General features: G+C 27.5%; 1 protein-coding gene across 10 annotated transcripts in view; it reads right to left on the reverse strand.

Moving 5' to 3' along the window:
• Positions 1-14,166, reverse strand: part of LOC107165232 (limbic system-associated membrane protein-like) — a 475,565-nt gene that overhangs the window by 148,144 nt on the left and 313,255 nt on the right. For all 10 annotated transcript variants that reach the window (XM_089227117.1, XM_089227118.1, XM_089227110.1 and 7 more), the window contains one exon: positions 4,551-4,672. In XM_089227117.1, coding sequence (XP_089083243.1) covers positions 4,551-4,635 — 85 coding nt within the window. In that variant the 5' untranslated portion in view covers positions 4,636-4,672. The remainder of the gene's footprint in view (positions 1-4,550; positions 4,673-14,166) is intronic.

Genomic DNA, 14,166 nt, shown 5'->3' on the forward strand with positions numbered 1-14,166 from the left:
AGATAGTTTGTGTTCAAACACCGTGTTATTTGAATATTGATTATTGGTATAAATTACCAACCATAAAAAATATGAGCATATTGTATCGGTAGTACAAGTAAAACATAATATTTTGAACTCTGGGGGCATGTTAAATGGACTGTGCTGGAACATAGATTTAATTTTAAGACACAGGAAAATAACAAATTATTATTTTATAATACATTTTATATCATAAATAATTTCTTATGTATGCTCTTTTTATTATTAAACTTTTTAAAATTCGTAGATTTACGATATTCACTATCGTTTTTAATACGTTTCGTATTCGTCATACTACTTTTTTTTTCTAAAAAAAAAATTATTTTTGCATGACATAAATTTTAAATAAAATATTGAACTTTATATTTATAACTACAACAGTCAACAATACAATATATAAAAAATCGTTTGGTTATTTACTCTTTATTTTGATAAAATGCTCATTAAAATATTATTTTATGAAATTGAGCTTAACTTTTTGTTATTTATATTTCATGAAAAATTCGTATAGAACCTTTATTACTTAACCGTGGCCGGTCACGTCATATTAAAATGTCGAAAACTCCGATACAGCGGAGCTAAGGAAATCGACCTACTTATATATATATATTTAAGAGATTGCTTATAAATTACACACCATTGCATTTGTATTTTGTTTCTATTTGCTACAAGACGACGTTGGGTAACGATAACTGATGGTCTTCGGTTAGGTACACGGTCAAGATAGTAAGATCGATTATTATCAGAACGAGTGTAAAAGTCTCTTAGTAACTGAACGGAAAGTTAAGTAATTCGTTACTATTTTAGATGACTTATGCTTCGTGGTTCAACTTTTCAAACTATCGATATCAAGACGAATTGTTTACTTTTTTCGACAGTGAACTATAATTATTAAACCATTACACAAATAAATTACTATTATTGTATTGTCTGAGTTACATTGAAGGTATAATATTATCTTTCGAGTAAAAATACTTTAGAAACCTCTTAAAAGTTACGAGATTTTTCAAAAATTACTTTAAAATATATAATATACGTATATTATTATTACATGTTTGAGATTAATGAATTATACAAAACACTAAAAATATAATTTGTTCATATATAGTTAGTGGTTTTATTATAGAACCAAACTGGTCATTTTATCGTATAAATATATTTAGGTATACGATGCGTTAATTATTATTAGTGTTAAATTATGTGACATAAAAATGGACCTCTGTGCATATCGGAATCTAAAAAAAAAAAAAACGAAAACCTAATTTATACAGCTGTACTGTTTTCAGGAAAACAACCGTCAACAAAACAAAAAATACAATTCAATTTTTTTTTTCTTCGCTTTGGTCATACAACATGTTCAATTTTAGAATGCATAATTAGATTTAGGCTTATTTGTTTTTTGTAAAACACGACTTTTGTGACTATATTAATTATTACAAGAACATTTAAATAAAAATAAAAGTGTTGATATACAACAAATATTATGTCGAATGATATTATTGGTATTATAAAAAAAAAACTTTGTTAAACTTTGTTTGAGATAGGTAAACAAATTTAAAATATACGCATAATATATACGAGTATATACGTAAATATAATGCATATAAAAATAAAGTTTCTATCAGAAAATAATAATATTATAATGTAAAAATTCTAATGAAGTAATAAATGATAAAATATATAATATATTTGATTTATACTAAGAAATATTTTCCTAATTTATAAATTTAGTAACTATAAGATTAAAATTTTACTGTCTATGCGAATTTGTAATTATATTATGGAATCATTGACGAATGATTCTGTGTATATTTTAAAGCGATAAGATTTAAATAACTATACTATGAAAATAATTGTTATACATGTAGTCTGTTTTAGTTTTTGGTTTTACATTTGCTTGCTATAATATATATATATATTTTAGCATGATGTGTGTTTTTATTTTTTTATTTATTTCGTTATTAATTTTTTTGTTGTGCCTGTCATCACGTTTTGGGGCAGTAAAATTGCTTCGATTTTAGACTTCAGTACCTCGTTCGATCAGAAAGTCTTAATATTTTTCTAAATAATCGGGAAAAACAAACTAAAACTTAAGGGAAAGATGGGAAATTTTACTCACAATTAGTTTTCGACAAAATCGATTTTGGTTTGTTACGTAACTTTAAAACAAATGATCATGGATACATAAATTTTCACTGAATGTTTATATAAGTATATTCCATCCACCATGCAATTTTCGAAAAATTTCGACTTAAGTTGAATTATTTATAGGCATATGCAATTTTCGATCATTATTAGTTTTTTTAAAATTAATATCGATAAAAAATGTATTTATTAGGAAGAAAAAGTTGAAAATTTTTTTACAAGCATTCAAATTTTGATAAAATACGTAAAAATCACAACAATTCATAAATTATTTTATTCTAGAAATTCATAAAAATTTTTCTTTTTTAAATCTAAGATTTGAAATTTTTTAATAATCTATAATATATCCTCGACAGATAAACCGTCTCCGCTCAGAATCGTTTTTTGTACCTATTCAATGATATAATATCATTGGATTCAAATTTAATTCTATCCATTACAATAACCCACTTGTAACCTATTGTACAGCAAAGCGACATCCACGACATCCCGCTTTTTTTTCAAAATTTTTTTTATTAAGTGTTTAATATGTTTGCGTCTGAAAATGACCAAACTGTTTCATTCATAGTTCCCGAAATGTGGGAATTTTTTCAGTTATATGTAAAACAAGGATAGACAACAATGAGCTTTCTATTCCTTATTGTTTATAGATGATAAGAGTTTTGTTTATACTCAGCCATGATATTATGTAAATTATTCAATATGCAGAATTTAGAATTTTCAAGATAAATAGTTAAATAATATTCTAACCGAACCTATTACTTTATTTAATTACGTTATATTTGACCCCTCCGAGGTCAAATAAAATAAAATCACAAAATTCTTTTTATATTTTTTTTTAAACTACCCTCAAATGGCGAACTTATTTTACTAATTATCTTCAGCCTTATTTGGAATTTGAGTACCACGCCAACCAAAATAAAAATAAGCCATAATTAAGACATTAAAAAAAGTCAAGAAATTTATAAGCCTTTAAGGATACTAATTTCCAATGTTGGTTCATTAAAGCTGCATGTGTACATTTTCAGTGAATGTCAGAATGTAATAATATATAATAGGCTGAATAGGAAGGCTTTTGAAAAAAATATTAATCATTACAATCTCAACATTGTCAACATAGCTTAAGGATAAATCACTTAACAATGAATTGTCATATTAAAATTATTGAAACTACAATTTGAAAAAAAACGTTATCGTTATAAAAACAATGATTTAAAATAAGCCTTGCCCCTTGGACTCCATAATATTTAGCGACGTCACAAAGTTATACGATTTTAACAAAGTTTTTTCCAATGATAATTTTAAGTTCTTTTGTAAGTTAAAATAAGAAATCACATATCTCATAGAATAATTTCTAACAATGGTTTACCACTGGACTCTCTTTTCAGTATACTTAAATGTGAAACGTTAATTTAAAAAACTTACCTAATCTAATCAGTTATTTCTTCAAAATACTTTTACACATAAATTCGACGGAATACAATTACTACAACGACCTAGTTGCTTTAAAAGTATTCTAGTAAGCCTAGATTGTATCTCTGTATGGTGACTTCAAACCCAGTTCATCTTCTTATCATAAAAATAAGTTTAGTTTTCATAACAGAAGAAAATTAATCAAACCAGAATTCTTAAGGTATTATATGATTAGCTTAACCGTGTTGAATATATTATAATTTTTGGTCTCACTTTGGATACAATTGTGTTAGTACCGCCACACATAATACAGGAAAAATCAATAATTGATTGTAGATTTATGGTGGGTACCTAAGTCACTATCGTGTTCTGAAGTCAAGCATAGGTCGATGCCATTAGTACCGGATGGGTAATCACCCGGATTTTAGTGACAAGTCCTTGCCACATATACACGTATTCTAATCACAGAAATCAACCTACTACAAAAATAACTCGGGCTAATGACCTCAAATATTGAAACCCATACTCAATAAAAAAAATGTATATATATGTATAATAAATTATAATTTATAGTGCTCTTGAATCTAAACATTGCAATATTATAACATATAATGACGTAACCGTGACAGTATTCTTACAGTTTATTATTATTTGTAAATTATTGTAATATGCGTCTTTACTGTACGCCGATAAACATGACGTTTCTTGTGCAATATATTGTTGCGTGGACTACACAATGTCAGTTAACTTAAGTTATAAGCCGGTCTCTGCTCGCTAAAATATATGCATACACGTGCATCATGTATATAATGTATATATAATATATTATGTATACATAATTCTATACGGATTTAGGCATGTTTTTTCGAGAAAAAAATGTAACGTGATTTATTACTTCGTAGACGATATTGTAACGCATACACTATAATGACATTTGATTATGTAAAACAAAAATGATGTTAAATACATACCCGCAACGGAAGTCAAACTGCAAACGACGTGGAAACACAAGATCCATAGCGCCTGACGGTGCACCGTGCAGTGCGCTTTTTCCATCCCTCAATTTCAGTTTTGTTTGGGCCCCGTCATTTTCCTGAAACAAAACAATTCACTCCGTCAAACGAAAGTTAGAACGATTGCATTGCATTACACGCGGCTAGAGCTCAAGGCGGCCACGGCTGGAGAAAAACAACGTTATTATAATATGGCTGTGGACAAAATGTGATTACGGTTCGCGTGCAATGTTGTGTATATATATTATATACTTTAACGTAAGTATTTAACATAATCGTTGTGTTATATTACAGAATACATTTAACGAATACGTGTGTATATAATGTATACAGAGTGGGTTACGGGAATAAGGCTGAAATTAGTGTTATATGACTAAACGTTTTTGGCCCTATTCCCTCGACCCACACTGTACATTTCAACGCTAACGTATCGCGATGACCATGTGCACACATATTAGTTAGTATAACCGTTAATCAGTTAACCAAGTGAAGTTTGGAACTTTAATATGATTTGAAATTTTGAAATTCAAAAACAAACGAGATTTTATATCTCGGAACTTGAAAAGTGTATTGAAATATAATATGAAATATATGCATTGAGTGATATTATAGAGAATGACTGAATGCAGATTATAATAATGTATAATACTAAGACATTTGTTAAAATCCAAATTCATTGAACTCTGATGATAAATTGTATTTAGTTTTGCAAAGAAATAACATAATTTCAGTAAGAACATCAAGATATATAATATATGTGTATATATAATAAAATATTTTTAAATAAATTGATAAAAACCACATACTGCTATAATGGCAGGGTTAAAATAATGTCAGATTCAATAAAATATTATTATGTAGAGCACTGTGTCTGTAAAAATTACACATTGTTTACCATGTTATGAAGATATTAGTATTGAGCTCTTTTTGATTGTTAAATATTAATATAGTATAGTCTACTTGGAAACCGAACAAAATTGTTATTCGGTACATATTTTGACAGATTTCGATCGTAAACGGTAATACTTTTACGTGCAATGGGGAAAAGATAATAATGTCGTAAGATAAAAAAGAATAAAACTAAAAATGTATATAATTATTGTTTTCAAGAATAAGTGTTAACTAGGGTTCGGAAGTAATAGGAGCAAAAAAACGCAAAATATGCATGCAAATATGCAAGAAAAAATTATAAAATATACAGGGTGATTCTTTTATCAGACAATACTCATTATTTCAAAAACTATTGACTTTTTTCGAATTTTTTTTTCAAAATTTTAGATCTATTTTGTTCTAGAACTATATAATATTTTTAGATTCTGAACGAAGTGATGAATGTATTGATTTTAAAATGATGTGTGTGTTTTTTTTTTTTTTTTGTGTCCTTGTATAGCATAACTAGTCGAAATAATGCTTCAATTTCAAACTTTGGGGGTGGTTTCCGATGTAAGAGTGAATATCTTTGATGCATTATACAGGTCAAAAGTAAACATTTTCCAACAGTTTTCAAAAAAATCTAGAAAAACAAAAAAAAAATGACAGAAAAACGGGAGTTTTTACGCAAAACCAGTTTTCGACCAAATCGATTTTTTTATATTGTTGTAATTCAAAAGCTGATCACTATAAACTATATACTTGAAATTTTCACCAAATGTTAATGTTAGTAATATCTATATACAGTTTAATTTTCAAAATATTTCGACTTTTTTTTGAGATATTTATAGACAACTGAAATTTTTTTTTTGAAGTATCGAAAAAAAATTTTTGGCCCTATCAAAATACTTGAAAATTTAATACAGAGTTTGTCATAAGTTAGTCTTATAGTGATTAAAAAATTATAAGAATATATAGGCACAATTTTTTTTTATAAGCGGTTATATTTCAAATTTTTACGAAATCTGTCGAAAACGCGAAAATTTGCAAGTAATTTTAAAGTTGAAAAATCATAAAATTTTTTGTGTTAATAACTAAGGATTAAAAATACAACACTAAGTTTTCCATTAGTTTTCCTTCAAGTAGCTATGGAGAAAACTCGAAGCATCCTTATAGGAAAAATTCTAAGTGCATTTGAATTTCAAATTTTTACGAAATAGCGTAATGATAACGATTTATCCTCAAACGATTTTAAATATTTGTTATTATTCAAAAAGTATAAGTCGTAGATACATGAAAATTTTACCAGTTATTTAGATTGGCATTTTCTTTACATGATTAAATTCCGAAATATTTTTTTAGATATTTAATGACAACTGAAGTTTTCAATTTTTCTTGAAATTTTTTTTTGAAGTGTCGATAAAATTGTTTTGGCCCTATTAAAAAACTTGAAAATTTAATACACAGTTCCTCATAAGTTATTCTTATAATGATTAAAAATTATAAGAATACATAGATACAATTTTTTTAAATTATTATTTGAAGCTCAAATATTGACAAAAATTCGTCAAAACCATGAATATTTTTTTTGTGTCTGTCATCACGTTTTGGGGCAGTAAAAGTGCTTAGATTTTTGACTTTGAGTACCTCGTTCGATCAGAAAGTCTTAATATTTTTCTATATAATCGGGATAAACAAACTAAAAGTTAAGGGAAAACAGGAAATTTTACGTACAATCAGTTTTTGACAAAATCAATTTTGATACATGAAATTTTCACCGAATGTTTATATAAGTATATTCTATCTACCATGAAGTTATCAAAAATTTTTGATTTAAGTTGAACTATTCATAGGTATATGAAATTTTCGATAATTATTAGTTTTTTTTAAAAAATTAAAATCGATAAAAATTTATTTTTTGAGTAGAAAATCTTGAAAATTTAATACAAGGCTCTCAACATATTGTTACAATAGCAGTTTAATAATAAAAGAAATTCTTTAATACAATTTTTTTTTATAAGCATTCAAAATTTGAATTTTGACAAAATACGTAAAAATCACAAAAATTCGCAAATTGTTTTAAACTAAAAATTCATGAAAAATGTTCTTTTTAAATCTAAGATTTGAAAATTTAATACAAGATTCCTTACAAATTTGTCAATCTTTATCACAAAAAAAATGTCCACCGGAAATTAAAATTAAATTTTTATTAGCATTTGAATTTCAAATATTGACAAAAATTTGTCAACACCATGAATATTTACAAATTATTTTGTAGTTCAAAATTCATAATACTAGCTGTTTGTGTTTATATCTAAGGTTATAAAATTCAACACTAAGTTTTCCATAAGTTTTGCTTCAAATAGCTATAGAGGAAATTTGAAGCGTCATTATAGGAAAATTTTTTCGAGCATTTGAGTTTTAAATTTTTATGAAATCGTGTAATAATTCACCAAGGTAATTTTCAAACCAAGTATATGATAATCTATGATAATATAAGTTATTATGAATTATGATAACTACATGCAATGTTTTTGGAAAAATTGATTAACCATGCCTTATGCAAAATGCGTCCTAATTGAAAAATAAAATATTTGTTTCAAAATAGAATGTATGACAATATTTAAATATAATATATTATCCTAGACTGAAAAATCATCTCAGTTCAGAATCGCTTTTCGTATACAATGATACCTATCATTGCATTCAAATTTAATTTACCCTAGTCATAGGTCCAACCCCCCCCACCCCCTATGTACAGCAGAGCGACATCCACTTACCCGCTTTTAAAAAAAATATGTTCACCCTTATAATTATCAGGTAAACCATTATCAATTTTTGGTTTTAAAATGACAACCTATACTTAAAATTTCATAAACTAAAAAGGCTGTTTTTTCAATGAATTTTCACGTTTAAATTTTCATTTTTTGTTAATCCGTTCACAAGATATAGCCATCCAAAGTTGGGTGATTTTGAGTGGTGTTTGTGTGTTATAGGTGTATGTTAGGTGGTATCAACACACAAACACCATATTATGATTGTTGTTTAATAAAAGAATCACCCTGTATATTTAAAAAAATTGTATTATTTAAAATTCTTATATATAAAAAAAAAAATGAAAAATATATGCGTGTTACCGGTCGACGTTTGAGATTTTATTGAACTGAAAAAATGTAACATTATTTAAAATAAATTGGTTAAGAATGAAAAAAAAAAAATATGTAGAAAATATTAAATGTGCATACAAGTATGCGAAAATCAATGAATTTTGACGAAATATACACTTTTTTCTAAAATTATCGAAATATGCAAAATATGCATTTTTAATTTTCAATTTTTAAACTCAACATTCCATTGCTCGGATTTCTAGCTTGGTCTTAATTCAACAGCATACAGAACTAACTCCTATAACTTACGAACCCTAGTGATACTGTTTTCATATCCATCGCAACATAATTTACTGTTGAAAATTAATCAAATTTAATTTTTGTTAGAAATTTATGTATGGTCACGATTATTTGGGGCTTAATATTTCAACAAATTGATTTAGTATAATATGCCTTCAAAGCATGCCAGAATAAAAATAGAAGTAATAATATTTTATTGGGTGACTTAGCAAAAACAAAAAAAAAAAATCGAGATAAAAACAATCCAACATAATATACGTATTTGATCCGTCACGAATTTCATTATGATGATTGTGTAATACATTACAATATTATATATATAATATATATATGGATATCATCATCGAAAAAATAGTATAAATTGTATTTTAACTTCAAACGGTATCAACGAAAATATTCAGTAGTTTTATTATTATTTTTTGACTGAATGACACATGAATACACTATCAGAAATCCGTAACATCATGATTGCCTGTTTCGAAAATGTACTTTTATACTTTCAAAGAACTTAGGGTTCATTGATCATGGAAACATAAAACATTTTTTTGCCAAAGAAAAAAAAAGTCTTACAAAAAACTATTGATTAGCATCTAATATCTTGAAATATATGACTTATATAGATTATGTTTACAAGTGTATTACGTTCATAATTCACTATATTTTAGAAAAAAAATTCAAAATTATTCTTTGGAAAATATGGTGTTCAATAAAGAAACTTGAGCATTTTCAGAAGACACAGTGATTTCGCGGTCGGATTTTTGATGCTCTAACGGTCTCATAATAATGATCATTAAAACAAAGAAAAAACTTTTGTAATCGAAAACTCACTGTAGTTGTGACTTATACTCTTTGTTATGAATCCATGTCCGTTTTGTAATTATTATAAAAATATTTACTATCGTGCAACGTATAATACACGCGATTCTCTGGTTTCGATCAATCGTGGTTTATTATAAAAGTACACTAATTTGATTTATAAAATACGTATTCAAATTATGTAACTATAATATTATTATTAAAACCAGATACCACAAAACTTCACAAAAGTGTTACGTATCTGACAGTCACGATTATATAGCCATCAATACACAAGTCCCGAGGAAAGGTTGTTCTGGGAAGTTCAGGAAATTGTGGCAAACTCATTCACGGAAAGCTCACGGCCAGTGGTTTGATCACGTACAAATAATGATATACTATATTTGAAAATTAAAACTAGTAACGTTAAATAAATGATGTTGTTTTTTGAAAATGTTGACGTACCACAATCAAAACGAGTTGCAGTTTCGAGGTAAGTACCTATTCTACTTTATGCACTAATAACATCAGTTTTTAAATTTAACCAATTTATATGTATTTGAAAAATATGTTAGATACTTAAATTTAAAAAATATATAATTTGAATGTGTTTTTATAATTAAAGAAAAAAATTGTAGTTGAGCATTCTTGGTGAATAATCATATTATACAATATCGATCGTAGTCTTTTCAAAAACTGCACCAAGTGATCTAAATTCGAAGGTGGTGATTGTGATATAATTGTTTTTGAAATTAAATTTTAAATATTTATAAAAAAAAAATCAGACATATAGTAGAAAATAAGCTTATTTTATAACTCATATATTACTATACTTTTATATCGGTATAATATTTCATAAATTATGCTAGTTTTGTGATCATGGCAGACTATACTATTATAATGTATAATAATTGTAGTGAGGTTATGTATTACAGTTGAATTGTTGAAATCATTACGACGGAATTTAATTTTATTATGTGTTATTACGACAAATCGTTTGAATTCATGTACATTAAGTATACTTATATTGATATTGTTTATACTCATGCGTATTATTCAAATAAATTAATATTTGTGTTCAACTCCAAAGCTCGTAAAACTAATGGTAATAATACCCATAATGATTTATTGTTTCAAGATTTTAATATCGTATTGGGTTGAATGTAAATACAACCACAATTGTATACGTAAAATGTTTGAGAAGTTTATACCCAAAAGTTAAACACTGAAAGTACTCTCTCGAGTAAGAAAATATAAACCAATTAAAATTGGTAAGTATAAAAAATGTTAAAAAATTTCACTTTTGTCAGTTTTTGATAAAACTAGAATTTGGAGTTTTACTTTACAATTAGGGAACAAAAATTGCGAGAAAAAATGATTTCTGATTAGACTTAATTTTTTTTAAAAGAAGAACAATTATATAGGAAATAACAAATTATTTCACTTGAATGGATTTTAAATATTATATTAGCATAACATTTGCCTAACCTAGTTAGGTATTCTGTTACTTACCTATTTGAAATAATCACATTTGATGTAACAGGTTATTATATTAAAGTTGTTATTATTATTTATTTATATCGTTAAGAAAATTGATGTGGTTAGTATAGGTGATAAATTAAATAAAAAATCTATTAAAAATATAGTATATTGTGTGGCAAGGGCGGGAAGTGAGCCACACATACTATTTTTTGTCACGCCCCTGCGTTCATGGAAAACGTTATGCAGGGATCTATGCAACAATTATAGACTATTCTACAAAAACAATTTCATGGAAGACATTTACTAACGCATCGTTCGACGCACTTATCTAGGAACAGTGCAAATTAAATATGTTTAAATGTTTATGCGTCATGCAAGGAGGTTATACTATACATTTAAGATGTAACCAAAAGTTTATGTTTTGTAAGAACCGTGGTAGGTATACATTTTAATTTCTGGTTGTGCAGGGGATACGCGCACGGCGGTCGGCACTTTTGGGGATTTCTTCTTTTCCGCCCGGCACTTTTGGGGATTTCCTCTTTTCCGCCCGGCACTTTTGGGGATTTCCTCTTTTCCACCCGGCACTTTTGGGGATTTCCTCTTTTCCGCCCGGCACTTTGGGGATTTCCACTTTACCGCCCACTGGACGGAAAAAGGACGCTTTCGAACGCTTCAACCGTTGTCGAAAACCAAACTTTCGGTGCAGGCGTGACAAAAAAATATTTTCAGAGATAATCATGAATTATACCATTATTATATAAAAGTTCACATATTTTTGTTGATGAGAACAATGGAGATAAAAATAGAAAAAAAAATTCAATTCTTAAAAATAATGAAAATTGTGATTTTAATTTTTAATGTAACTATTTACAAAAAAAAAGTGTTTTTAAATTTTTCTACACTTGTATCTAAAAAAATATTCCTTCGTATTTTCAATATTTTTAAATTCTTGTAACAACTAAGAACCACCTATTTGGAATGGTCTTATATTTAATTGTCAATGATAATATTATTATAACTCAAGTTAATTATATGAGATATAACATAGTAATTATATTAACAGATGTGAAATAAACCAAATTATGAGACACATTTTAAATTTGCGATGAGTATGACTAAATGCACTATAAAGTTGAGTGATGTGTGTGTGTGTGTGTTTTATTTTTATTTTTTATGATAAGAGAAGAAAGTAGTAGATATGTGAAATTATCGATTTGGCCAAGTTAAGAGTTAAGCATTATTTAATAAAATTAGTGATTACATTTTTTGTTTCAATTTAGAAATAATAACATTAAGTCATGGAAACAAAGTCTTTACTATACTCTAAATAATCCTCACTTTTCAGTATGGGAACCAGCAAATTTGGTTTGAGAATAATTACCGAAATGACATCACCATGGTGAAAATAAATAATTTACCACGATAAATATAAAGAAATAATATAATATTTATCCGCAAGAACGTATCATTAGGACAGTGTAATTAATTTTCAGATGTTTGGTATACGTGGTATCGTACTCCACTAACCTACGCTTTCACACCACCATTTGTCATTCTGATGTTTGAAATTATGTCAAACCTACTGTATACGTTCGTTCAGATCTTGCACCTGCTAGTGACTTCGATTTATTTTAAAATACTAGTGAGTGACCGTGAAATACGGAAAAAAAATCGATATGAATCAAACGAAAAATAAAAATAACGTTCTATTGGAGATCAATAGAAAAAATAAATAAAACCAATCGCCAGTGAGTTTCTTAAAGAAATCAACTTAAAAATGTATCTAACGTCATAACAAAATGTACATTGAAGTTAATTTCTCTGTGAAATCAAAAAAAAACATTTTTTTGTCACAAATAATATACAATTTTATTTTAAATAAATATTTATGGACTTTCATTTCTCCTCATTATCTATTAGATCATGCACTAGAATCAGACTCGTGAAACTCAAGGTTTCTGTAAAGCATTTTTAAACTTCAAACGTTAAAATTTTTTCACTTGTTTTTTATCCCAATATAATTAGACGTTAAAATGACCATAATACTATCAGCTATTTTACGCATCAATACAATTGTCAGTATTTTCATATTATATGTTTTTATTTTATTTTTGAAACGCGTGTTTAAAATATCTCAAAATGGATTTTTCCAGTAACAACTAAGATTGGACGTTTTTCGTAAATAAAAATTAGTGGATTTTACGATCGGGACCGACTATACAGAAATCTCGAGTGTACTAAATCAATCGAATACCAATCAATTATTTCGCATCGTCGAACAGGCCGATTTCGACCATAATATATTATTGATCTTGTTCGTTCAGCATGGATAATGTTGTAGAATAGTCGTAAAGGTGACGCAAAAGTGTCATCAAAGGTCCCACAAAAGATCGTAAATCCAATCACTCACCTCCCGAATTCAGACAAACACTACATAATTTTCCACTCCACTTATTCTTAATTATTCGAAACTTCTTCTGCGGGGTTTCTCACAGGCGACCTATCCTATTCACCACTCGTAATAATATCAATAGGGCCTCGCATAAACAATGGTACGCATTTCTTACGAACCATCGCCATGCCGTCCGTGTTAACCCTGTGTCGGCTAATGAACCATTGTGATAGACAATGGTTTTTGTTGTCAGAAGTTTCGTCTGTAAGTCAGCTGACAGTTATCATCTCTCGGGTTTACTGATTGACTTTCGATCGACACATCAAAACGAAACCGCACCCAATGTACCGTGACTTGAACTCGATTATTTAGCAGATATCATAATAATAATAATATGTACACGCCGCTATTAGATTACATTCCAAGGCACGCAGGCATGCCACTTGAAATTAATTTAATTTTGTACCTACGTATAACAAAAGATAAATTACTAGCGATTCTATTGTTATATTTCGTTATTTTTCTGTTGCTGTGTTATCGTTATAAAGACTCTAAAATTAAACATACCGACAGTTTATCGAGAGATATCGATTTGTTCTAATTTGTTCATTGTTGACTAAACGAGTCT

This window comes from Diuraphis noxia, unplaced genomic scaffold, assembly GCF_037042655.1.
Source record: "Diuraphis noxia isolate RWA-SAM2 unplaced genomic scaffold, SU_Dnox_SAM2 contig0004, whole genome shotgun sequence".
Taxonomy (NCBI): domain Eukaryota; kingdom Metazoa; phylum Arthropoda; class Insecta; order Hemiptera; family Aphididae; genus Diuraphis; species Diuraphis noxia.